The sequence below is a fragment of the Zosterops lateralis genome, assembly GCF_965231275.1.
Source record: "Zosterops lateralis genome assembly, chromosome: 9".
NCBI classification, from domain to species: domain Eukaryota; kingdom Metazoa; phylum Chordata; class Aves; order Passeriformes; family Zosteropidae; genus Zosterops; species Zosterops lateralis.
Window position 1 is genome coordinate 3,685,474 of NC_139769.1, and position 23,774 is coordinate 3,709,247.

The 23,774-nt window shown below is 43.2% G+C and overlaps 1 protein-coding gene, 1 long non-coding RNA gene and 1 pseudogene across 6 annotated transcripts in view; 2 read left to right on the forward strand and 1 right to left on the reverse strand.

Annotated features, from left to right (window-relative positions):
- The window catches only part of LOC310912885, a 139,193-nt gene that overhangs the window by 113,764 nt on the left and 1,655 nt on the right, over window positions 1-23,774 (reverse strand). The gene's annotated exons all lie outside the window — the stretch shown is intronic.
- JUN (Jun proto-oncogene, AP-1 transcription factor subunit) lies at window positions 1,377-3,655 on the forward strand. Its single transcript, XM_083867071.1, has one exon. It carries the CDS (start codon window positions 1,523-1,525, stop codon window positions 2,465-2,467), a length of 945 nt encoding a protein of 314 aa, XP_083723197.1. The 5' UTR covers window positions 1,377-1,522; the 3' UTR covers window positions 2,468-3,655.
- On the forward strand, window positions 21,068-23,305 carry LOC310912985 (CARD- and ANK-domain containing inflammasome adapter protein-like; annotated as a pseudogene). Its single transcript has one exon. The product of its transcript is annotated as a CARD- and ANK-domain containing inflammasome adapter protein-like (transcript).

The following is a 23,774-nucleotide window of genomic DNA, read 5'->3' on the forward strand; positions in this document are numbered from 1 at the left end:
AGTCCCCAGCACCCCGAGCGAAGGGTGTGTGCGGGGCAGGGGAAGGAAAACGAACCCCTTTTATCAGCGCTCTGCCCTGGAACGCGGCTCGCACAGAGCGGCCCCAGCGGACCAGACAGCTCCCATCTGTTGCTCCGAGGGGAACACGCCAGCAGGGACTTTTCTCCTCCGCCGCGATCCTTCGGCTCCAGCCCTTATTTTCCCTCCCGACTAACCTGCACTTCCACAGCAATACTGGGACAGTCTAAAATTAGGCCGTCGCTGTCCCCTCCCCTTAGAGGACGAGTTCAGAGAAACCCATCCGCAACCCGGCTTTTTCCTGTCAGGGTTTTATTTCCCCTCTGTATTCTCCCGGTTATTCCTGAGGCCGGGAATTGACGTCCGGGCTCTCTGTGAAGGCAAAGCCGTGCCGGGGCGGCGGAGGCGCGGGGGCGGACACGAACTCCCGCGGCCGAAACCCGCGGCCCCCGCCGGGCTGGGCCGGGCCGGGCTAGGCGGGCGAGCGGGGACTCCACGGGACCCGCGGGGGCTCAGCCCGGGGCGGGCAGCGCGGGGTGCCCCCGGTGCCGCCCCCGGCGCTGCCTGGAAGCCGCGGGGGCGGCGGGACGGGGAAACCACGTGGGGCTCCCCGGGAGCGCCACCTGAAGGGACGAACCACCGCCGGGAGAGGGAGGAGCGGCCAAGGGAGGGGGGGGAACGCACCACAGCCGGAAACCCGGCGGAGGCAGCGGCCGCCAAGCAAACAAACAAACAAACGAACACACAACCAGACAAATAAACCGAGGCAGGGGCGCACCGGGAGCGGCGGGCCGGGCCCGGGGCCAGGCGCGGGGCCCCCGCGGTTGGTTGTGCGGTTGGTTGCGCTCCCGGGCGGCCCCGCCGGCCAACGCCGCGCGCGCGGGACGCGGTAACCAGATATTTCAAAAACAAAGACGTCAGCCCACACTGCCCCGCGCGCGCCCCCCCGGCATTACGTCATCCCACAAGGCCCCGCGCGCTCAAGAAGCTTCTGAGGGGGGGGGTGGCCATGGCGACCCGAGCCGGGTCCGCGCGCCGAGCGCTGGCTCCGCCCCCCCCGGGGACGGGGCGGCGGCAGCCAATGGGGAGCGCGCCGGGTGACATCATGCGCTATTTTTAGCGGGCTCGCGGCCGCTGATAAGTGAAGGGCTGCACGGCGGGAGCGGGCGCAGAGCGCGGGGCGGGCGGGAGCGAACGAGCGCGACTGAGTGAGCGCGGCCGCCGGGACGGTGGAGCGGGAATAGCGCGGAGCCGGGCAGGGAAAGTACTTGTGGCGGCCGAGCGGCGTCCCGGCACCACCGGCACAAGGAGGAGGAGGAGGAGGAGGGCGGCGAGGCGCCCCGCCAGGCCGGGCGGGCTCTCAGCGCGGCGGCGGCAGCGGCGATCCAGTAAGGCTCCGCGTTTCTCCTTCCTCGGCTCCGCGTTCCCCTTCCCCGGGAGGGTCGGGGTGCCCGCGGGGAGCTGAGCGGCGGCCGGGCAGCTTCCCCTCCCCGGACTGTGTTCTATGAGTGCAAAGATGGAGCCTACTTTCTACGAGGATGCGCTGAGCGCCGGCTTCGCGCCGCCGGAGAGCGGCGGATACGGATACAATAACGCCAAGGTGCTGAAGCAGAACATGACGCTGAACCTGTCCGACCCCTCCAGCAACCTAAAGCCGCACCTGAGGAACAAGAACGCCGACATCCTCACCTCGCCCGACGTGGGGCTCCTCAAACTGGCCTCTCCCGAGCTGGAGCGGCTCATCATCCAGTCCAGCAACGGGCTGATCACCACCACGCCGACCCCGACGCAGTTCCTGTGCCCCAAGAATGTCACCGACGAGCAGGAGGGCTTCGCCGAGGGCTTCGTGAGAGCTTTGGCGGAGCTGCACAACCAGAACACGCTGCCCAGCGTCACCTCGGCCGCGCAGCCTGTCAGCAGCGGGATGGCACCTGTGTCCTCCATGGCCGGCAGCACCAGCTTCAACACCAGTTTGCACAGCGAGCCCCCGGTGTACGCCAACCTCAGCAACTTCAACCCCAACGCGCTCAGCTCCGCGCCCAGCTACAACGCCAACAGCATGGGATACGCGCCCCAGCATCACATAAACCCCCAGATGCCCGTGCAGCATCCCCGGCTCCAGGCTCTGAAAGAGGAGCCGCAGACTGTACCTGAAATGCCGGGGGAAACTCCTCCCCTGTCCCCCATTGACATGGAGTCACAGGAGAGAATCAAAGCCGAGAGAAAGCGCATGAGGAACAGAATCGCCGCGTCCAAATGCCGGAAAAGGAAGTTGGAAAGGATTGCCCGGTTGGAAGAAAAAGTGAAAACTTTGAAAGCCCAGAACTCAGAGCTGGCATCCACTGCCAACATGCTCAGAGAACAGGTTGCACAGCTTAAGCAGAAGGTCATGAACCACGTCAACAGCGGGTGCCAGCTCATGCTCACACAGCAGTTGCAGACGTTTTGAAGAGACTCTTCGGCGAGAACTGTGTGTTGTGGTACAACTAAAACAGGAGAAAAAAATCCAAAGTGGCAGAGGCGTAAAGCTAAAGGCGAAAGCTGAGAGGCTGAGTCCTGCCTGAGCTCGGCAAAGCGCATGTGTGGAAAGACTGGCAAAGGCTGGGGCTGGAGCCGGGAGTGCAGCGGCCCAGCGCTGCTCCGGGAAGGGCTGTCCCTGCTCGGATGAGATGTCAGATCTTCGTTTAACATTGACCAAGACCTGCATGGACCTAACATTCGATGATCATTCAGTATTAAAGGTTAAACTGCAATAGAAACTGTAGATTGCTTTATGTAGTATTCCTTAAGAAAAAAAAAAAAAAAAGAAAAAAAAAAGTGGGAGGGAGGTTTTGTGGGAGGCTGATAAACAAACAAACAAAAAAAGAACTGTTCTGCCTGCCTTCAAGTAAATTGTGTATGTACATATCTTTTTTTATTTTATTTTATGAAAGTTGATTAATGTCAATAAACTACTTCATGACTTTGTAAGTTATTTTTATGTTGTTTATTTGGGCACTGCCCAGTATTGTTTGTAAATAAGAGGCTTTTTTTTAGCACTCTGAGTTTACCATTTGTAATAAAGTATAATTTTTTAATGTTTCTGTTTCTGGAAAAATCTAGAAGGTTCTATTATATTTAAGAAAAATAAAATAATTAAAATGTATTTCCCCTCACACTTTTTTTTTTTTTTTTTTTTTTTGGCTAGTACCTGAGTTGGGAAAATGCCCTTTGAGCTGCTCTCTGAAGGGTAGGGATTATACTGAACTTATTCTGTAACTCCAGACGTGTCCTGGAGAAGGTGTGAGGAGGGGAGGGAGAAGCCAGATCGTGCTCACTAAACTGATACAACTTTTTGGGGTTGTCCTGGAGTTGTATTCCCCAGCTGAGCCTCCCTGCTGAGCTCTTGGGGCCCAGGTTACGCATCTGACTGGAGGCCAGGCTTGTGGAGGGGTGGGAAGGCAGGGAATGAAATTGTTCCATAACTGGAGCAACTGGCTACTTGATCTGACATGCTTTTTATTAAATTAATGCCCTCAAGAAGATAAGGCAGGTGGTTGTATTAAAAAAAATTATGCTGTAGGCTTCAAAACTAAAAATATTCACCTTTATCCCTGTGTTTTCTCAGGTACGAGGTGATTCTTGTCTGTTAATATTTATGACAATGTTGCTGTCAACAGTAAAAGAGGTTTATAACCCTTCCCCTGTCTCTAAATCCTTTGCCTTTTGGAGATTACTCTGGGTTCTAACCTTCTTGGCAATGGAAAAGCTGGGAAAACTGAACCTAGTGGGAAATGAAAATAGCAACTTGTTGAAAAACAGCAACTCCTGTTGCTTGTTTCCAGCAATTTGCTGAAAATAGCAACTTCTCAGGCACTTCCCAGGTAGTTTCTACAAAACAATCCTGATTTTTTAGTGCAATGACAACCTACAGTTATATCTAAGAAACGGGCTAGTTTACTTGAGGGGGGTGGGAAACAGCTTTATTACCAGGATTTTAAACACTGCACCCAATTAATTTTGTTTAATAAAACCTATTTGAAGGAGACCAGATGTTTTCCTGTTTGCTGTTTGGAGCCAAACAGCTAAGAGAAAATAGATGCTATCAAAAGACTGCCAGAAAAATATTAGAAAATCAATACTCTCAAGCAGGCAGGTCTTTTTTAAAAAGTCTTTTTTTTTTTTTTCTTAAATTGGAATAAGCCTGATTTTAATTGAGGTGACAGTGTTGGTTAAAGTCTCTTCGCGAAATGACTAGATAGTTATTTTATATATATATATATACACACCTTTACTGTTACCAAAATAATACTCTGAAACTTTCAACTACTGTGGATCAGTTCCTTACAGGAAGCAGAGAAGTATCTTCCTCTAACTTTTTTTTTTTTTTTTTTTTCCCCAATCCTAAACTGTGTGATACTCATTTTATCACACGAGGGGTTGTTTTAATGTTTACAACATCCAAATTTGGTAGTGTCCTTCCACATCCCAAACATGTGCCAAGGTAAGGCACCGTTCGGGGGCTGTTTGCTGCTGTCAGAGGAATTAAACTGTAACAACACCAACCAAACAAAGGGTTACTAGGAGGATTCCCAAGTTTGCCAAGAGAACATTTTGCTGATGTCAGCAACCCGGAAGGTAAGTTGATTTTGACCATATGTAGGAATAGACAGCAGAGGGATAATACACAGCACTGCTGGGTGTGGTTTTACAGGGATTTAGCAAGTGCCAACTAGCAAAATAAGCAGGGCAAGGAGATTAATTACCTGCAAAGGTGCATGTTTAACTCTCAGCAGCGCTGGGGTATGGAAGAGATGTTACTAGCAAGCGTTTTGCTTAATCACCTAATTACGTAAAAAATAAATACATTATATAAAATACTATGTTAATTAAACACAGCTGAGTGACAGTCTGCTCCACCCTGGCCTCGTGTGCACACACAGACACCCAGGAGTGCAGTTGTGTGTTCTCTCTCAGGGTGATATTCAGTGGCATGGCTGAAAGAAAGAGTTTTCTGAGCAATGGCAGTGCTTGGGTTGTTCCTGTCATGCCAATATTCCACTCACAGAATCTGCCAGGCAAGGTGGGTTTAGTCCCAATTGGCTTCACAAGGAGATGAGGAGCACTTTAAGATGAACCTTTTCATTGGTCCCTCATCACATTTGAGGATTAGGCCTAAAAGAGGCCAAAGTAAGTTTATATTCTTTCCTCCTCCATCTGTTTTGTAAACAGTGTGGTGGGCCGGGAGCCTGTTGCTATCTGGTCCACCTCAGCCTAGATTAAAATTCATCACTCTCAGTATATTTCTTAGTAGATCACTGTGGGATCAATACACAAAAGGGTAATGAAAGACCTGCATGCACTTATATGTGGTGAAATGCAAAGTTTTAACACTTACTTAACTGCCAAGACTAAAATTGCCTAATGCACTATGGGCCCTACTGCTACATGGAATAGTCAGTTCTCTCTGAGATTCTTTTTGTTGCCCCAGCTGTACTCACAAGGGAATATTTTGCAAATAACAGCATTGTGAACGTGTATTTTGTTTGGCTGTGAGTGTTGTCAACGGATTCAGGAAGTGAAGTCAGAAAAAGGCAGGGTTTCAAACAGGGCAGGCTACACATAAATGCCTGGGCAAAGAGCCTCTAATCAGAACAACATGTTTGGGACACAGGAATATTAATTAGAATTTGTGTCTCTATTGAAACCAACAGAAGCCTCACACTTCTATCCCATGAAGAGAAGTGAGCTACAAAGAGGGGTTTGACCATCATTACTCACTGAATAATTTAAAATCCAAAGTATTTTTCATTATAGGAAGAACAGTAACAATTTAACTTATTCTCCAGTGGGACAGAGTTAGAGTTACCAGCTACTTTGAACCTGAGAACACAGTGAAGTTTGTACAGACCCCGTGTATCTGAAGGTCTAAGAAACGCCAACCTCAAAGCAGAGGACTTTAAATACCAGCCCAAGGCAGCACATACCCATTTAACAATCTCTAACCAGAGATTCCTCAGCTATCTCTATTTTATAGGGAGCTGTCAGGAAATCCAGACAATACCCCTCCAATCTGTGTGAGAAATGGCTGACAGTTCTGTCCCGTGCAGAAGTCTAAGAAATCCATTACAATAATTACTTTCTGAAAAGCAGCTCAGGCTGGAACAAGCTCAGGCACCACTGGAGAGCACTGTGGCGTGGGCTGTGCCATGTCCAGGAGATGCACGAGGCAGAACTGAAAAAAAATCCACTTATCTTTAAAATCAAGCCCGGCACTTTCTCTGTTCTCCACCTCTTCTTCCCTCCCCTTATTCCCAAGGCTCCTGTTTAACAACATGGAGTTACCCACATCAAGAACTAAAACCAGTTCAGGCAAAGTTGGCTTTGTGTAGAAAATAAAAGTTGCAAACATCATGAGTGAACACAAAATATTGCTAACAGGCAGATGGACAGCAAGGAAATATTTGAAATTACCAAATACACAAACCCATTATGAAACAAGATACCTTTAAGAACATCTGGCACCAGCTGAGGGACAGGGGAAGGAAGGTGGCATTAACCTTACAAGTAAAGAAAATGAAACTTCAAAATGCAGTTGGTTTGCTTTTGAGGAAGGTAATTCTTCCAGAAAAATGCATGTTCCTTGGAATTACACAGGCTGCCAACACCAGAGCCTGCACCCAAGGGCTGGTGGCCATCCTAATTCTCCACAGACCAGTTACTGTTGACATGAACAGGATAATGTATCCTCTGAACACAGAATGTGCCCCTTACAAAGGAAACTTGTAGAAAGTCATCATATAATTCACCGTGAAAGCCTCTGACTACTGAAACACTTTTAGAGTGGTTTTGCACAGCAGGGCCCTCTTTTCCAATTCTGCACATTATTCTATGCAGAACTTTTTTGTTAAGAAACAATGGAACTACAAAAATCAAATTAGATTTTCATCATGGTCCCTTCTGTCCTTAAATATCCGAAACACTGGAAGCACAGATACAATGGGGAAGAATGGCTTTTTAAAAAGTTAATTAAATATTCAAAACACTGCTAATTTTCTTAGTTATAGAGTAACAACAGTCATCAGGGGAAAACCAAACAAAAACCTAATTCAGAAATATGAGCAAGTAATCTGTTTTGAAATCTCATACAGAACTTGATAGGTCATGACTGACCTGATTAATCCAAATCTCTATAAAATACCTGGAAACTGTGAACAAAAGCAGAGGAAAACTTAGTATTTGTTTTCCTCAGTCTCACAATTATTTTCTGGTTTTGAGTCTTATATTCTCCAAGCAATCTCTAAGTTGAACCCTTAAACAAAAGGACAAGCAACTTGCTGAAAATTCCTCTGAACTGTGAATTTCATTCCTTATTCTCTTTTTAATAAAAAACCAATTCCTGTGAGACCTGGCAGCATAATGACACCAAAGATGTGGGAAGCAGGACAGAATTCCAGCAGATGGAGCTCAAAAGCAAATAGTCCTGGAACCAGCTGCACAGATGCCTGGAACAGGAGCCTCTGCTTAGGTGGTGTAGTAGCCAAAAGAAAAAAAGTACTTCAGATGAAACCTGTTATCATACAAGTGTGCTAAAAACAGAATAATTCTAACACCTTTCCTGAGTTCTTAAAATAATCCCTGCAATGAGGAGGAAGATCCTGCTTGATTTTAGTCATAGAATAAGCACAGAGGACACTGAGAGTTCAAACTGAGTGTCCATGGCTGTTTTTCTGAATTCTCCTCCCCAGTGGTGACTTGGCTGGGTTTTGGATGGCTGCTGTTATCACTCCTTTCTGTCACAGAAAACACACACACCACACAGGGACCATCCAACAACATTGCTATCCAAACTCACAAAGCCTCTCTCACACACAGCACTGCACTGAAAAGAGAAAACTGCACAAGTTTTGAATCTCCACTGAATGGATCATTGGTAAGTTTAAAAGCACAGCCAAGCACTACCAAAATTGGGGCCTACCTATTTCAAATGATGTGAAACTCCAAGTTTGTGTGATGGCAAATCAAACCACCTTGGCAACTGTGAAAAGTTTGTTTTCATTTGTGTCCAAAAGCAGTTTTAGAACTTTCAACAGCAGCAAAAATTGTGAGCTGCTGCACACACCTTGCAAGCTCTGGAGGTTGTTTGATTTGAACCTTGAGAAATCAGACACAAAAATCCAGAACACTTTAGGGATATAGCTCAGGATTTATTCAGTTTAACTTCTGACAAAGCTGGGGTAGGAGGCACCACAGGTTCTCCTCGTAGTTGACAGAAAAACACAGGCCCCTTCAGAGAGTGATCTGGATAAATTAAATTGCTGGTTGAAGTGCCTGTGCCTCAGCAATGAGGTTTTTTTTAACTTAGGAGCCTCCAGTCAGATAGGATGAAACCAGGGAGCAACAATTACCTGATTAGAATCAGGAGACATTCACTCCACAGAACATTTCTGCAAACATCCACCACGTGTTAGTGATGAACACATTTCCATATGCAAAGCTTTACTCTGCTGCAGCCCATACATAATATACACCTTTTTTTTTTTTTTTTTCCTATCCAAATATTATTTCCAAATATTAACTGTGCAAAACTCCTTGCAAGAAGTAATTAAAAACAAGACTTACAATGAACCCTCCAGTGGTGTCTCGGGGCCCCAGTCAAGATATGATCTTTATCATGTTAATAATCACCAAGTGTCTGACCCAAATACCTGAAGGGGAAAAAAAGAACCTGAATTCTCCAGGCAAAATCCATCCCAAATTTTCTTGTTTGGCTCAATCAAACAGATTGTCTGTTCTCCCTGCTTCCTGACTGAACAAGATAAAGTATTTATAAGTATATATATTTTAATTAGTTAAGCAAGTGCTTTAATATGCAAAATTACATAAAAACTATGTAAAAATATACAATAAGTGCAGCTGACTCCAGAACTGACAGTACAGGATACACAGTTATTCTCCAAAAAGGTTACTGACCAAACCAACTCCTGGATAATTAACATCAAATTTCCTTCTTTAAATGATGAATTGTAAGCAGAATTTAGTGTTCTTTGCTCAAGTTGCTCCTCTTTGAAGGAGAGATTTCTAACCAGTAACTTTTTGGTCCAGCACAATTTCCAGTTTTCAGGAGTGTGACCCATGGAAAAGCAGGCAGCTTTTCTCTAGGCAGATGTATCTGTGCTTTTAATACATCAGCGTGGTTAAAGACTTCTGGATTTTATTTCCCTCTTCTGCACTCCAAAACCCACCTCAGCTCAGTATATTTAGGGAAGTGCCCCTCACTGCACTTCAAACTACTGACAGTTTAGGCTCCACGTATTTTTGGAGAAGTAACAATAAAGTTACTGACCAATTTTGGCCGTTCCTCAAAATACTGACAGTTACCAACAAAGTAGCACAAGCCATGAAGATGCTGAATATCCCAGTGCTGGAAATCAGGGGAGGGAGGGAGGGAGGGAGGGAGGGAGGGAGGGAAGGAAGGAAGGAAGGAAGGAAGGAAGGAAGGAAGGAAGGAAGGAAGGAAGGAAGGAAGGAAGGAAGGAAGGAAGGAAGGAAGGAAGGAAGGAAGGAAGGAAGGAAGGAAGGAAGGAAGGAAGGAAGGAAGGAAGGAAGGAAGGAAGGAAGGAAGGAAGGAAGGAAGGAAGGAAGGAAGGAAGGAAGGGCAAGGGCAAAACACTTTGTACCAGGAGTTGGGTTTTTTCTCATCTCAGACTAAACTTTTATTTTGTAAGAAAGTTACACAGCTCCATCTTTTTCAAAGAGAGTGTCAAACTGGCCCAAGTGTGCACATCTGTCTTTTTGTGCAACCCCTGGCCTTGCTGCCTGACCTCAGGTACCTTTGGCTGGTGTTTGATGAAGGTACCAAGGAAGCAGCTCAGGTTTCTGTGCCCGTCTGTGGCCTGCAGGAGCCACCGCTGCTGCAGGGGCAGCTGCTGCCAGGCAAACACCGACAGAGGCCCCTCCTGCCCTTGGGAGCTCGGCTTCGATGTGTATAAACATCTTTTCTACCTCGGTGCCAACCTGAGCAGCCACTTCTCCCTGCTCCTTTTCCACTCCCTGCTTTGTGCTGGTCGTGCTTTTGGGAATATTTGCTCCCCTTATTCTGTTACCCACAGAGCTCTACAGACACCTGAAATGACAGGGAGCAACAGGCAGTGAGGATGTGGCATCTCCTGAAGGAAATGTTCACAGCAATATCCAGACTGCCACAGATCGAGCCAGAGCCCCTAAATTAATTCTCCTCAATGGAACTTACAGTACCAAAATGCCCAGACAGATTTTGCACCAGTTTTACTAACTTAATTTGAATTCACACTTTTGGTTAAACAAGCTCAACTTCCCATATGGACAAACCTATAAAACATCGTTTGACTTTCCCAGGGAACATTTTTCATGCAGCCATTAACTTGAATGAGAACTGTGAGACATTACTGTACCTGCTTATGAAACTGTTTTTGTTAGATGACTAACTTTATGCATATATGTTTAAAATTATTTAAGAGGGCAGTGAGGTTATTATTCCAAGTCTTATAAATGGAATTTCTTGCACATGTTCCTGATATTGGCTTCCATGCCTGTTTTGAATTTACTTACAAAGTACACTACCACACCCACAATTAATTTCCAGCTATTTCCTTGGCCCCCTCCGTTCGCTGCATTATCATCCTCACGTGCAGAAACTGCTCCTGTGTTTTTCACGGCACAGGAAATGCCAGGCTGGCAGCAGGAGAAAGGTTTGGATTTTAACTGAATGTTAAGGCCTGTTGCTGTGGCTTGAATGTGGCCAACAGTGAAAAGCTCTCACATTTTGGATCTACAACTCCGAGTTGCTACTGGCAAAGCCAGTCACGGTTCCAATCAAACTCTAAAGGTAACAACGACAACAGAGGGACAAAAGCAACAAAGTCATGAGCTCAGGAAAGGGAAGATCTTTGGAACTTACTCTTTTTTTTTTTTCTGTTACAAACAGCCCAATTCTCAAACCTGTTGAGAATGAGGAACATCAGCTCCGTGCCACCTGATTTTCTGAAGCCTTTCTAATGGTGTTCCCTCCTGGAATTTATTTTAGTTCGACGTGTTTTGACACTTGCACAGCCCAATCTAAGAAAGAAAAGCTCCCACTATCTCCTTTCTAACACATTGCCCATCCCAGCACAGGAACACAGCCCCATCAATCCAGGAAAACACTGCCAACCATCTCCTGCCTCTCCACGAGAGTCTCACCCTCCTGGCAGTTGTGATCTAAGACAATTAGGAAGTAAAACTCCTTGTCTTTACAACTGCACAGAAACAGGAACAAGCAGGACCTCGCCATTAACACACAATCGTAAACCCAGATTCCTCCGTGTTCCTGGGGTTCAGCTGATACCGCACCAGCCGAGAGCACCATCGGTCATGAATCTGAGTTCTATTTCCAGCTGTACATCAGGAGCTCCTTTATAGCTGCACATACAGTTTTCCATAACTGCTGATTGACATCTGCAGTGTAGAAATACCGAGTTTAATTCTCCTTTCTCCAGGCAGGCCAGGTCTTGGCTTAAAAAACAAAGCTGAAAAGCCCCAAACCAAACAACTGTGTCTTGGTCTAAATCCTCCCTCTGTTTGGATCTTCAAAACTATACTGACTTCACAGAGATGTACTCTCTGATTTAAATGACTCCATGAGTCTGTGAGTTCAAAAAGCAAAGTTTTATAAGTGCAGGTTCAAAACAAACAGACTCTCCATGTAATAAAAATTACCACTTTTGCCTTACAAATAAAAATGATCATTAAATGATGATGCTCCAGAAATCTATAGAAAGGATCTTCAAGTTCATGAGACGAGTCAGAATAAAAGCAGAGCTCTGAATTACTGAGAATTTTAAATGGCTTTCTATTTCTTTTGTGCACATCCATCAGTATTTCCTAGTCCAAAGCCTGTCCCATATGACCAACAATATATTAAAATGTATTTTGATGTATTTATCAGACTAGATTAAACTATGTTTAAACATTGCTGATTCTAAATCTAAAACTGGAGTATTAATATTTACCACATTAAAAGAACCTGAAGATTCTTCAAATCCATTTGCCTAATATATGCTTGACATTACAAGCCTCATCCTAATCTGGAAATTAGTTATTATTTGATACTTTTTGCTCTAAGATTCCTTCCTTAAGTCCGAAGCTTTAATTTAAGCCAGCTGTTCCACAATAACTCAACATGTGTGGGATTTTCCCACTAGATGAAAATGACAAGCAGGATTTTTAAAAATTATTTTTAAAGATATATTATGCCCATTGAGAGATGGCTCCTTTTAAATAAAGGCAAAGAAATTGTCACAGTTGGTTCAGCCATTTAATGTGAAAATGATCCTGTGCAACACGGTTGGGTTTGTTACTGTTATTGCACTGACCATGTTATGGGTTAATGTACAAAGTTATGTTGGCTTTTTTAGCTTCCCATTTTTACTGACCTGTGCACTTTGTTTCATGCTGATAATTAATACAGGATTATTAATATAACAATATAATATTCCAAAGAGGCATTTTTAACTCAAATTACAGCATACACTGAAGACTATTTGTGCTCATAAGGGAGGGTGTCAAAGTGCACATCTATACTACAGGATGCCACTGGGGTACTATTAAAATACAGACAGTTTTAGCACTGAAATATAATGTTTTCCAGTACCATTTTGATCACAAGAAAATGGCAAATGGCCTCTAGATTAAAAAAAAAAAGCACTGTCATACCAGAGGCAATGGCAGGTAAAGGGTTAAAATCAACACAGGATTTGAGAATAACAGAATGTTTTCCTGCAAACTCCTTCTATGGTGTGATCCAGGGGAAGGTCCAACTCAAGTGCTGGATGTTCATACAGGATTTCCTATGACTAATGCTGTCAGCATTCAAGACTTTTGATTTAAAATGTGGGCGTTACACACACAGATAGGAAATTTACCATTTACAATTTGGGATTTGAAAATGAATGGAAATGACTCTGATTTTCAGATTCATTTTCTCTACGTGGAATGATAGCAGAAAATAAGGAAGTCACTAAGTGGCATGTGCTGGGATTGCCTGCCAAGCTTTTACACAAGTCTTGTATTTGGATGGGATTCACAGGAAGCTTGTACAAGGAAGGCCTTTTCCTTCCTTATTTTCCAAGAGCTTTGCTGGATGGAAATGATACCAGTGAGTAAAAGAGGGGAAGGGGGAACAAACCACCCCAACTCAAGCAAAATTGGAAGTCACATCTAGATCACATTGAAGCAACCTGTTGTAAAATAAACTAACAAAACCAAGCCTAGGGAGTACAGAAGAGGTTTTTGATTTAAAAGATTCAAAAACAAAGTAATACAGAAACCAAACCAAACTAGAAATGCAAACTTGAGGTGTAATCTGTTACAATTAAGTCCAATTTGCCAATATTTCTAACAAACCTGCCATGGCCATGAACAGTCTCCAGTAGGTTTGCTCTGAATTCTATTGCAAGCTCTGGCTGCTTCAGACAATGTTTAAATAGAGAGATTTGATTGAATTAAACATGAAGTCACTAAAAGCACTTGAGCTGTCATTACAATATCCCTTCTATTCACTTCTTAATGTCACGTTTATCCCATTTTCATGATGCAATATTAACTTCTAATTGAAACTGAGATTTCCCTGTGCCTTGTGACACGAGGGAAAAAGAAGGTTGATTCCAGCTATTAAAAATCACTATTCTTTCCTTAATCTGGGTCTTCTAAAATCCCTAGTGGGCATATTACTGTTCTATTACTGAGCCAAGGATTTTGCTTCACTGGGAACCATATGATATATAAATACATTTCCAGATAAATTACAGTGGGTTTAGATGCCTGTTCAGCATCTACCACATCACCTGACAGGAGTCCCACAAGTCTCACAGAAATCAAGGTAAACCTCAGAGTTTTGTAAACCCAGAACTGCTTTTAGGCAAGGAGAGGGAAAAGAACAAACAAACAAACAAAACCAATGAAATGTTTTGTTCAACAAATGAAAATTAAAAAAGCACAAACCAAAAAAAAAAAAACTTTTAAAACTTTCTCAAACAGGGAATGCTTCAACTGCACCGTAAAGGAAACTGAATTTATAAATGAGTATGTTGAGGTTTGAGGGATAGTGTGGAAGAGACTCAAAAAGGCACAGGACAGCAATATTCAAAGGATGAAAAGCAAAGTAATGCAGGGACAACAGAAGACATCAAAAGCTTTAGGAAGGATGCCTGAAGAGATGCAGCTCTTGTAAAGACTGCTGGTGGAGGGAGGTGTGCAGTTCTCTCCAGCTGGACATCAGAACCAAACATTCAAGTTATGGAAGCTATTATTTATTAAATAAAAAAGATGCTGAAATAATGAGTCAAACCTGTGCTTTGTCCACAGACCAACTGTGGCACAGGTACCAACCCTGTGTGTTGTGAGAAAAAGCATTCCCAGGGAAAAGAAAATCCATGCTGCTGTGTTTGCATCACTCCTGTGACCAAAACTAGAGTTTTATTCCCAAAAGCCTCTTTATGCAGCAAATAATTCTCTGCTTCCAGTGCAGACTAGAGGAGTAAGGAATAAAAGACTCAGTTCCAGGCACGGGAATAGAGAAGTCTGAACTGAAAGCTCCAGTTCAGATGGGACTGCACATGATGTGCACAGCGATGGAAACTGAGGGGGCAGCCAGGTCATGCCTTTCCCCTGCCGCATGAATCACCCTTTGAATGGAAATTTGAGTAGGAAGACATAATGGCTTGGGAACAAAGGGAGCTGCTGGAATATCACAGGTGCAGCCCCAACACAGAAGGGTGTTTTGGGACATGCCAAGGAAAGCAAACACCATGAATCTGGAGGAGTTGTCAGGACTTGGTGATTTAGGGAGCTCTCCAAATCAACAAGGCTGTTTCTCATGGAGTCAAGCAGACGGGAGGACAGCTGAGGTCCTGAGCCAGAGCACCAGTTAATCAGTGCTCAGTGGTAGAGCTTTATTCAGAGTTCAGAAAAAGACAGGAGCTGCAAATGTTCTGCTGATGTTTCTGGGAGTCAAACTCTTCTGGATTTGGTGTGTGACCACAACCTGTGCTGAGCTGGAGCTGAGGTGAGGTGCAGGAATCCAGACCCTGACAGACAAGACAATTTCTGGGGGAACCAAAACAGTCAGTTAAAGGCAGAGGATTCAGAGGACAGGGGAAGCTGCCAGAACTGGGATGGGGAAATAACATGAAAGAATCAACTCTATATCCCTCTGAATGAGAAATACTGAGCAAAACATACCAAACAAGAGAACTGAGGACAGACTAAAACACTAATAAGAAAGAAACAATTAGATGCCTGTGATTTTCTGCTACAGCAGGAAAGTTAAACTTCATTTTGATGTATAACAAAAATTAAACTGAATGCAGCTCAAAATCCAAGATGATTTTAACCAGCTGATCAGGTTGGAGTACAACTAAATGATAATGAAGGCGGCAAATTGAATAAATAAATGAACAAGCAATTGTTACCATATATTTTTTCCCAGAAGAAGGAAGGAAAAGAATACCAATTTTTTTAAAAAAATGTGGTTACAAGCTAGCCCCTTGAGTAATTTCAATTGCCTAAAGACTAGGAGAGTGCTATAGATAGAAAGATTTAGATAGAACAGTGAAGATGTACCAGAGATAATTTTTTATGATCACTAAGAACAAAATGCTGCTCGGTACTGGTGTAAATTCAGAACAGTTTTCACTAAGTTCTCTACCTCTACAAAGCAAATTTGGCCAAAAGGCTCCTGTGGGAGATGCAGTGACAGCACCAGACCCTTCTGGGAGCAATGCTGGGGCTGTGAGGAAAGTCCTCACTATCTTCACCAGTTACAGAACTTCTACAAAGTATTTTCTTCTGTAAGATTTCACTGACAAAGTGCATTTTCCTGACTCAGAACCACAAGGGCTTGTTTGGTTGACAATAAAAAAAAAAAAAAAAAAAAAAAACCTGCCCATTTTGGAGAAAAACCCTGTCCCTCTCTCCATTTGGTTTTGCTGATCCTTGAAGCTGCCTCAGCATTTAGTAACTCAATATTTTTACATCATTTACATTTTATCCTAATGATAGGAGGGCTTGTGTTTTGCCATAGCTGTTTTCTGTTAGCCTTAGTCTGACAGGACATATCTAAAGCTCTATAATTATTTATAAGATAAAATGATGACACTGATACAGCTTTCAACTAATTAGTGTCCAGGCTTAGTCAATAGATTGACATGCCATTAATTCTTAAATTTAAATTAAGCTTGTGACAGTAAATATGTCTGCAGAATAAATATGTGTAGAAACAAATAATCATTAATACTCATCAGTTAGACACAAAAATTGTAATTTTTTAAACTTTACATTATGAAAGTTGCAGTAGCTGAATATATCATTCATCATATGAGAACATTTTTTGTTTCTTTCAAACCAACATTTATTTATTAAGTTCTGAAACAAGAACATCTCTTTTCTATACCTCTGTGAAGCTAAACTAGCAAATTTTTTTCCTTCAACCTCTACCATGCAGCTTCTTAGAAAACAACCTGGCAAGTAATGCCATGAAGAACTTTGGAAAAATACTTTAAATCTAAGTATTCAAAACCTGAATGGCACCAAAAAAATGGTGTTACATTAGTTACAAAAAACCAATGGTGTTACAAAATGGTTACAAAAAACTAAGTAGTTTGGTCACCCTTCTTAAATTCACTTATAAATGCCTAATAAACTGGAAAACAATCCTAATCCTCACTTTGGCTGAGTTATGTTCCTAGAGCTGGGTGCAGCCAGCAGCATTTACAACCACCAGTGGCACTTTGCAGATGTGCATTGTCCACTCACAGTTACCCAGGCTTGGGAAATCCATGGAAGCACTCGTTAATCTTCGGGAAAAAGAACAGTTTGCACTGCATGGGTGCAGGGCTTAGTGTGACCTTCATTTGTTTATGCCTGAGGAAACGGCCCCACAGTGCTGAGATAAGAGTGTGGCTTGTTTTGGAAATAGAATAAAATACCTGGGTTGTTACACCAGCTGCTGCATTATTGGGATTTTGAAAGTATCCATGAGCAGGGGACAAATGTGGGAAACTGTGGCTTCTGCAGGTCTCTCTTCCAAGCGCTGTGCCTGCCACAGGCTCTGCAGCAGAGGTGTGCAGGGGGATGGGATGGATGGGATGGATGGGATGCGGGATGGGATGGGATGGGATGGGAGGGATGGGATGGGGTGGGATGGAATGGGAGGGATGGGATGGGGTGGGATGGAATGGGAGGGATGGGATGGATGGGATAGGGTAGGATGGGATGGGTGGGATGGGATGGAATGGGAGGGATGGAATGGGACCCTGAGTCAGGCACAGAGCACTGTCAGACTGCCCAAATCAGCCTCCCCTGCCCTCAGAGGGCCCCGCTCAGGCCCCTGATCCCTCTTGTGCCTGTGACACTTTCCCAGGGAACACTTCTCACCTAAACACCAGCCAGGAAGGCCCTGAGCCTGCTCTCCACAGAAACATGACCAACACAAACTCATCACTCAGCACCAAAGCTCCCCTTTGGATTTCCCTCATTTCCTGCAGTTCAATCTTTAGGCAAAGCCAAGCACTGCACTTGGCCTCTTGCAGGCGTCCTGACTGCTCAGCTCTCCCAGGTTCTAACAAGTGAATCTCCCTGTAACCATCACCATCTTCCTCAATCCAGCTCTGCCACCTCAACCAGCTCAGCCACACTTTGCCTTCTGGCTGTCCAAAACAGAGCTCTATTCATGAGCCGTGTTTATTACGGAAAATGTTTTGATTACCCAGAGATATTTCTGCACCCCTCACGATGCTCAGATAACGATGTTGGCTGTGTTATCTCTCACTGCTCGTTCCCACCAGGCAGCTCGGCAGAGCCTCGGTGGAGGAATGGTGACCTCTGCAGGTGCCACGTCCCCTCACAGTCTCCTTCCACCGCGCTCGGGGTGGACTTTGGGTCGCTTTCATCTCCGAGAAATTAAAATAGAGAAAATTAAATGTATATTTGATGATGACATGGCAGCATAAAATCGGCTAGAGAACACGGGCACGTGTTAATTGAAGAAATAAATGTTCATTGCTGAGAAGTCAGAAAACAATACTTCAAAGGACAAAAACTTCAAAGCACTCCATAACTTCAAAGCACTGCACCAACTGTAATAAACACTTAGGACGTGTCTGTGAGGTAGAAAAAAAAAATTTCCTTTTTTAATGCTTGTGTAAACAGGGAACAGGGATTAAGGGATTTGCCCAAGGACATAAGTTAGGAGCAAAACTGAGATTGCATGTCAGAAATAACTGACTCAAGTGTCCCAGCTACAGCCAGATTTAAACAATTCCCTGCACAGACACTTATTCAGCAGAGGCCAAAATTGCTGTCTTTCCTATCAAGGGCATCACCTGCCCTTCAAATCTACAAATCTAGTAAAGCTCACCATTTTCTTTTAAAAATAACTTAATAAATAGCCTTTTAAAATAACGTAATAATCCAGTCCTTGGACACATGGAGCTAAAGAAGCAGAAATAAAAGTGGTCTGAGAAGTACCTTATGACCCTCTGATAACAAATAAATATTAAAGATAAAGAAGGAAGCCCAAACATAACAAAAGCCCAAAGAAGCCTCTTCTTCCTCTCCAACTTTGTTTTCTTAGATCTCTAGTAGTATTAAATACTAAAATAATAATAAAAAAATATTTTTAATGCAGAGTCTATTGCTGAACCAACACATTTGTGGTCTCATGCACTTAATTAAAAGAGATGTTAAGCCTTAATGTTTTTCCCTTCTCTAAAACATTTACATGTCAAATAAAGTGAATTAATAAGTAAAAAAGATAAAAACAAAAAAGCACACTTCAAATAGCCAATTCTGAATCTCTTTGTGAAGTGGTTGCTGGAAAAAAGGCTTAATTCTAAAAGTGATTAAAATAGTAATTAAAAAATTAAGAGCTTTTAAAGCATAATTTCTTAAAACAAATCTATACAACAAGCTTCCAAATTTTCTTGCTAAATATGATTCTTGTTCCAAGACAGAATTTCATCGTAAGTCACATATATATATACACATTTATATATATATATAAATATATATATATTAGTATATATAAATATATATATATTAGTATATTTATATATACTGAGAAGGCTTTCTTTTTAAAAAATGTATAATTATATTTTGAGGACTGTGATTTGCATCTCAAAACACGTCATTTGCTGCTTGCTACTTTCCAAAATAAAGTGAAGTGGCTCGGAAAGAGATGCTGCCTGCAAATATTGTTCAAATGTTCCTCCTCAAGGCCAGGGAGGAGAACTGCACCCTTCCATCTCTGCCAGGACCTGCTTACCAGGGCAATTCCTGTATCCAGAACACTGGGAAATTCCTGCCATGCTAATGGAATCTTAAAGAATATCACCATTTCTTTTTTATTATTATTATTTTCATGAGTTAAAAAAATTCTTATGCCATCTATAATAATTCTGCTCAGCACCCACATAACATTTTCCACTGCCAGAGTCACAGCTTTGCTGTGAAGGTGATCAAGGATTGTTATCTCTGTTTTGCACGGGAAGAATAATAATGACAACATGAAGATCCCATTACCCAAACTGAGGAAGGATTGATTTACTGGAGGCACAGTCAGATCTTCAGGACTTGGTTAAGTTAAATCTGAAGACTAAATAATTTGGACTTTACAGACTGAGTCAGTGGCAGATTTGGGAACACCACTCAGTCCACATTAAACATGGTTTTCCATGCTATGAGTTAACAAGCATTAACTAAATGACAAAGGTTTTGCTATTCTTGGTGTAGTGCCCTTCTTTGCATTTCAGAGGAAATACTGGGCTCTTAAATTGGCTGTCAAATTCGCTGACTTGGTAACTGGCTGGCTTTCAAAATATATATTAAAAGTCTTGCCTTTCCCAGCTATTTCTTCAATAAAACTTTTTTTTTTTTTTTTAATTAGAATAAATTTTGCGATCTTACTTATAAAATTAAAGTCAACAGCGAAAAATTAAAAATCTTATCAGTCACCTTGTACATACTATTAAAGAAAATACATTCAAAGGGAGCAGGACCCAGCAGAAAGGGCACTGAACTAAGAAAATGATTGAAAAATTTCCCATTTGTTTAAATAAGGTCAAGCTTTCAGCTTTTCAGCTCATTTTACCTCCAGCTTTTCCCAAACTCTGTAATCTCAATTTCTCTCTCAATTGGTTTCAAAATGTGTGGATAATTACTATTTTATTTCCTTCTCTTCCATAGGGACTTTAAACACCAATAAGTTTAAATTAATTACAGCTAGATCCTAAGGTCCTACATCCATATGGAAGACTGCACAGATTTGAAGCTCTAATTATACTTTAAATATTGCACACTGAATCACAGGCCTTGATCCACCTCATGTAAGAGAATTAACTTCCAGACAGACTCTGGGTTAGGGCAGGAATGACAAGCTAAATGGCCTTAAATATACCCCTGACTGGAGTTGTAGCTCATATTAGAAAGGCTGGATCACTTTTTATAGCCAGCTGCTTATACAGTTTATTTTTATCTGGGTCTTTATGCTTTTATTTCATTGCAGTGTAGGGTTTTCACCTGCATAGCTGGCAGAGTGCACTCTTTCATTTCAGATCAAGGTGTGTGATCATGGCAACAGTAACTATGCTGTGAATTTTCTTTTGTCATGTTTAATTGGCTGGTCATTTAGGAACCAGCCTGGCCAGAGGAACAGAGAAACTCGACTAACAGCAATCTTCTATTCAAATACCAGATTCACAAAAGCATTTTTAAAAATCTGTAATTATGCATTAAAACTCTGGAAGAAGCCTTCCAAGTGAAATATCTTTACATATCACAGACTTTTGTTTTGTTATTAAGCTGCACTTGTTGCTAAGGAAGAACAGAGAAGATCAAAGGACTTCTAACAACCAGCAACTCAAAGGTAAGGGAGTTTTTATTTCTTTAAAGATTTATCACTGATCTACAACGGTTGTGGGTTGATAGTTCTATGAAAGGACTGAAATTATGTGAGCCTGCTCTGCTATTTCCTATTTACCATCAAACAATACCTCAATTCACTTTTTGATTAGCAACATGATCGTGCATTCAGGCAGCTTGTTTACAAACCCATATGCAATTGAAGTCCTAAGGACTAAAAAAGAAGAACTTGTACAAGGCATAAATGACCCAGACCAGCTCCTGCACTGCCTGATAGAAAATTGTATTTTTACCCCAGAAAAAAAGCTGGTCCTGAGTTTCTACAGGACACGAACAGCAAAGAACTCTCGGGTTTTAGACATACTCATTTCTCAAGGTGAATGAGCCTGCAGGGTCTTTTTTTATCCATGTTTAAAGCAAGTGGAGCCAAAATTTTAGAGCAAGATAAGAAAATACGTCAGTGAAGTAAATGAAAGCATTGGGGATGCCAAGAGACAGTTGATTGGGTATTTACTTGAAAAAGATAAAGTTTGGTTTGAAAATAGCAGCGAACAGCACCAGGGGAAAAAAGACAGACCTAGGGAAAAAAAAGCACAAAGGGGCTCTTAAGAAGAAAGGAAAAGTAACTCCACTTTCAAGGGCAACAAAGCCTAGAAAAGATCCTGCTGCTGTCAACATCTTTGCTGCAGTTGCTGAAGGCTCCCTTCCTGAGCTAGAGAAACAATGAAGGATAATGATCTCAATGTGCAAAACCCTTCCCGTGAAACACTTCTGCAGGTTGGAGCTGCTCGTGGCCAAAGATCCATCATGGAATATTTGCTGAGCAAAGGTGCAAGGGCAGGTGTGAAGGACAGGAAAGGGAGAACAGCTGCAGGGAAAGGCCATGGAGTGCTGGGGTGTTTCTCCAAGGTGGTGTTTCCATGCACACTCTGGATATGGAAGGCAAGACTCCACTTCACTGACTGAGCTGCAAGAATAACCACAGCCACATACTGAATTTGCTCCTGGAAGAAGAGGCAAGGAGCTGCAGGAACCAGCACAAATTTTTACATATGGCAGCTCTAAGAGATGAGAGCAGCCTGGCCAAAATGCTTTTAGAGGCTGGTGCCTCCACTGGAGGAAAGGATGAGAGAGGACAGACTGCTCTCAGCTATGCTGTTGTTTCTCAGGGATCTGAAAACACTGCAAAAGTACTTCTAGAAGCTGGAGCCACTGTTGATTCCAACAGAGCTGAAAGAGCCTTCAAGAGCAACCACCCATCCATCTCCAAAATACTACTGGAATATTCTAAAGATGTGTCTGCTGACATGATGGAGTCAGCTCTCTTTAGAGCTGTACAGAAGAATCTGCACAGTGTTGTAGCAGCTTTAACTGACAGAGGCACAGGTATCAATGCCCACAACAGAATACATTACACTCCTTCGGGCTGACCTGTGAAATGGGCAAAGCAGAGTCAGCAGAAGTTCTAATAATGGAAAAAGGAGCAAACTTGGGGATGAGGACTCCTGCTGCAGACACAGCTCTGCACTTGGCAGGGCAGGCTGGGGCTGCTTCCACCGCAGGTCTGCTCCTGAGCCAGGGGATGGACACAAACCTCAGGAACCAAGCTGAGGAAACCCAACCCCGCTCCACATTGCTGCGTTCCAGAATAATGGAGCACTCGTTGGTCTCTTAGTCACTGCTGGGGCCAGGATTAACGCTGTCACTAAAGACTTTGTTACTGCCCTGCAAGTCGCCAGTCAGAGAGGCCACGCTGATGCTGCCCAAGAGCTGCTGCCCCACAAGGCTCCCGTTAATGCTCAGGACACGCAGGCAAAGCGCCCTCCACACCTGGAGCAGGGAGACAACACACTGGCAGAGCTGCTCCTGAAGGCCAGAGCTGATCCCAAGGCACAGGACAAGGAGGAGAAGACTCCCCTGCAGCTGCAGCTCTGAGAGGAAACTTCAGCACCATGGAAGTGCTGTTGGTTAACAGGGGAGAGCTGGAGCTAAGGACACGGATGGATCCATCCCGCTGCACTGTGCCACCATGAGAGGAAACACAGACAACCCAAAAGTTCTCCTGACCTCGGGGAAAAACAAAAATATCGACGACAGAAACGTTTGGAGGAAGACAGCTCTGCGGAGTGTGGACACGGAGAGCTGATCAATCTCCTGCTGAGCCTCGGGGCTGCCATCAACACCTCGGACAGCAGCAGGGACACGGCTCTGCCCCGCGCCTGCACCTCCTCGACCGGTCAACAGGGAAAAAGCAAATTTACTCGTCGTGAACAGCCCCAGAAAGACTCCACTGCAAGCAGCGGAATTTAATAAGACAGAAAACCAGGCTGGAATTTTAACGCTCTTGAGAAAGAAAATGTTAATCATAAAATGAAGATGTAAAGACAAAAAACTTTACATTTAAGTGCAGAATTCTCTGTAATGTAATTTGGATAATCCTAATGTGGAATATGATTGAGAATTATGCTTGAGATGGAAGAATTAAGTTAGCAAAGGTGATCTTGGAAAAAAGGAATCTTAAGGACCCTGTTAAACTTTTAAGTATTGATTAGTCTGCTCCTCTCATGAATCACATACTTGGGACCTATTTAAAATGCTCTAGCCTTAAACACATTGCGTTTGACCTCTTCTAGTATAAATGAAGACAAAGATAGAAAATATCTTTTCATGTATCTGTGAATATTAGCCTGTATGGATAGCTTAGTTAGGCATTGTTTGGCAAAATCACAAGTTAAAAAAAACCTATTATGAATAGGAAGATGTCTGTATTTCCTCAAGGTATTCCTCAGACTACAACAATTATTAACAGTTATTTTTCTTTCTATCTTTTGTGACACCATTGT

What these genes read in the sequence shown, in the direction of transcription:
- JUN (XM_083867071.1), top strand. Translation starts at nt 1,523, where the DNA reads ATGAGTGCAAAGATGGAGCCTACTTTCTACGAGGATGCGCTGAGCGCC.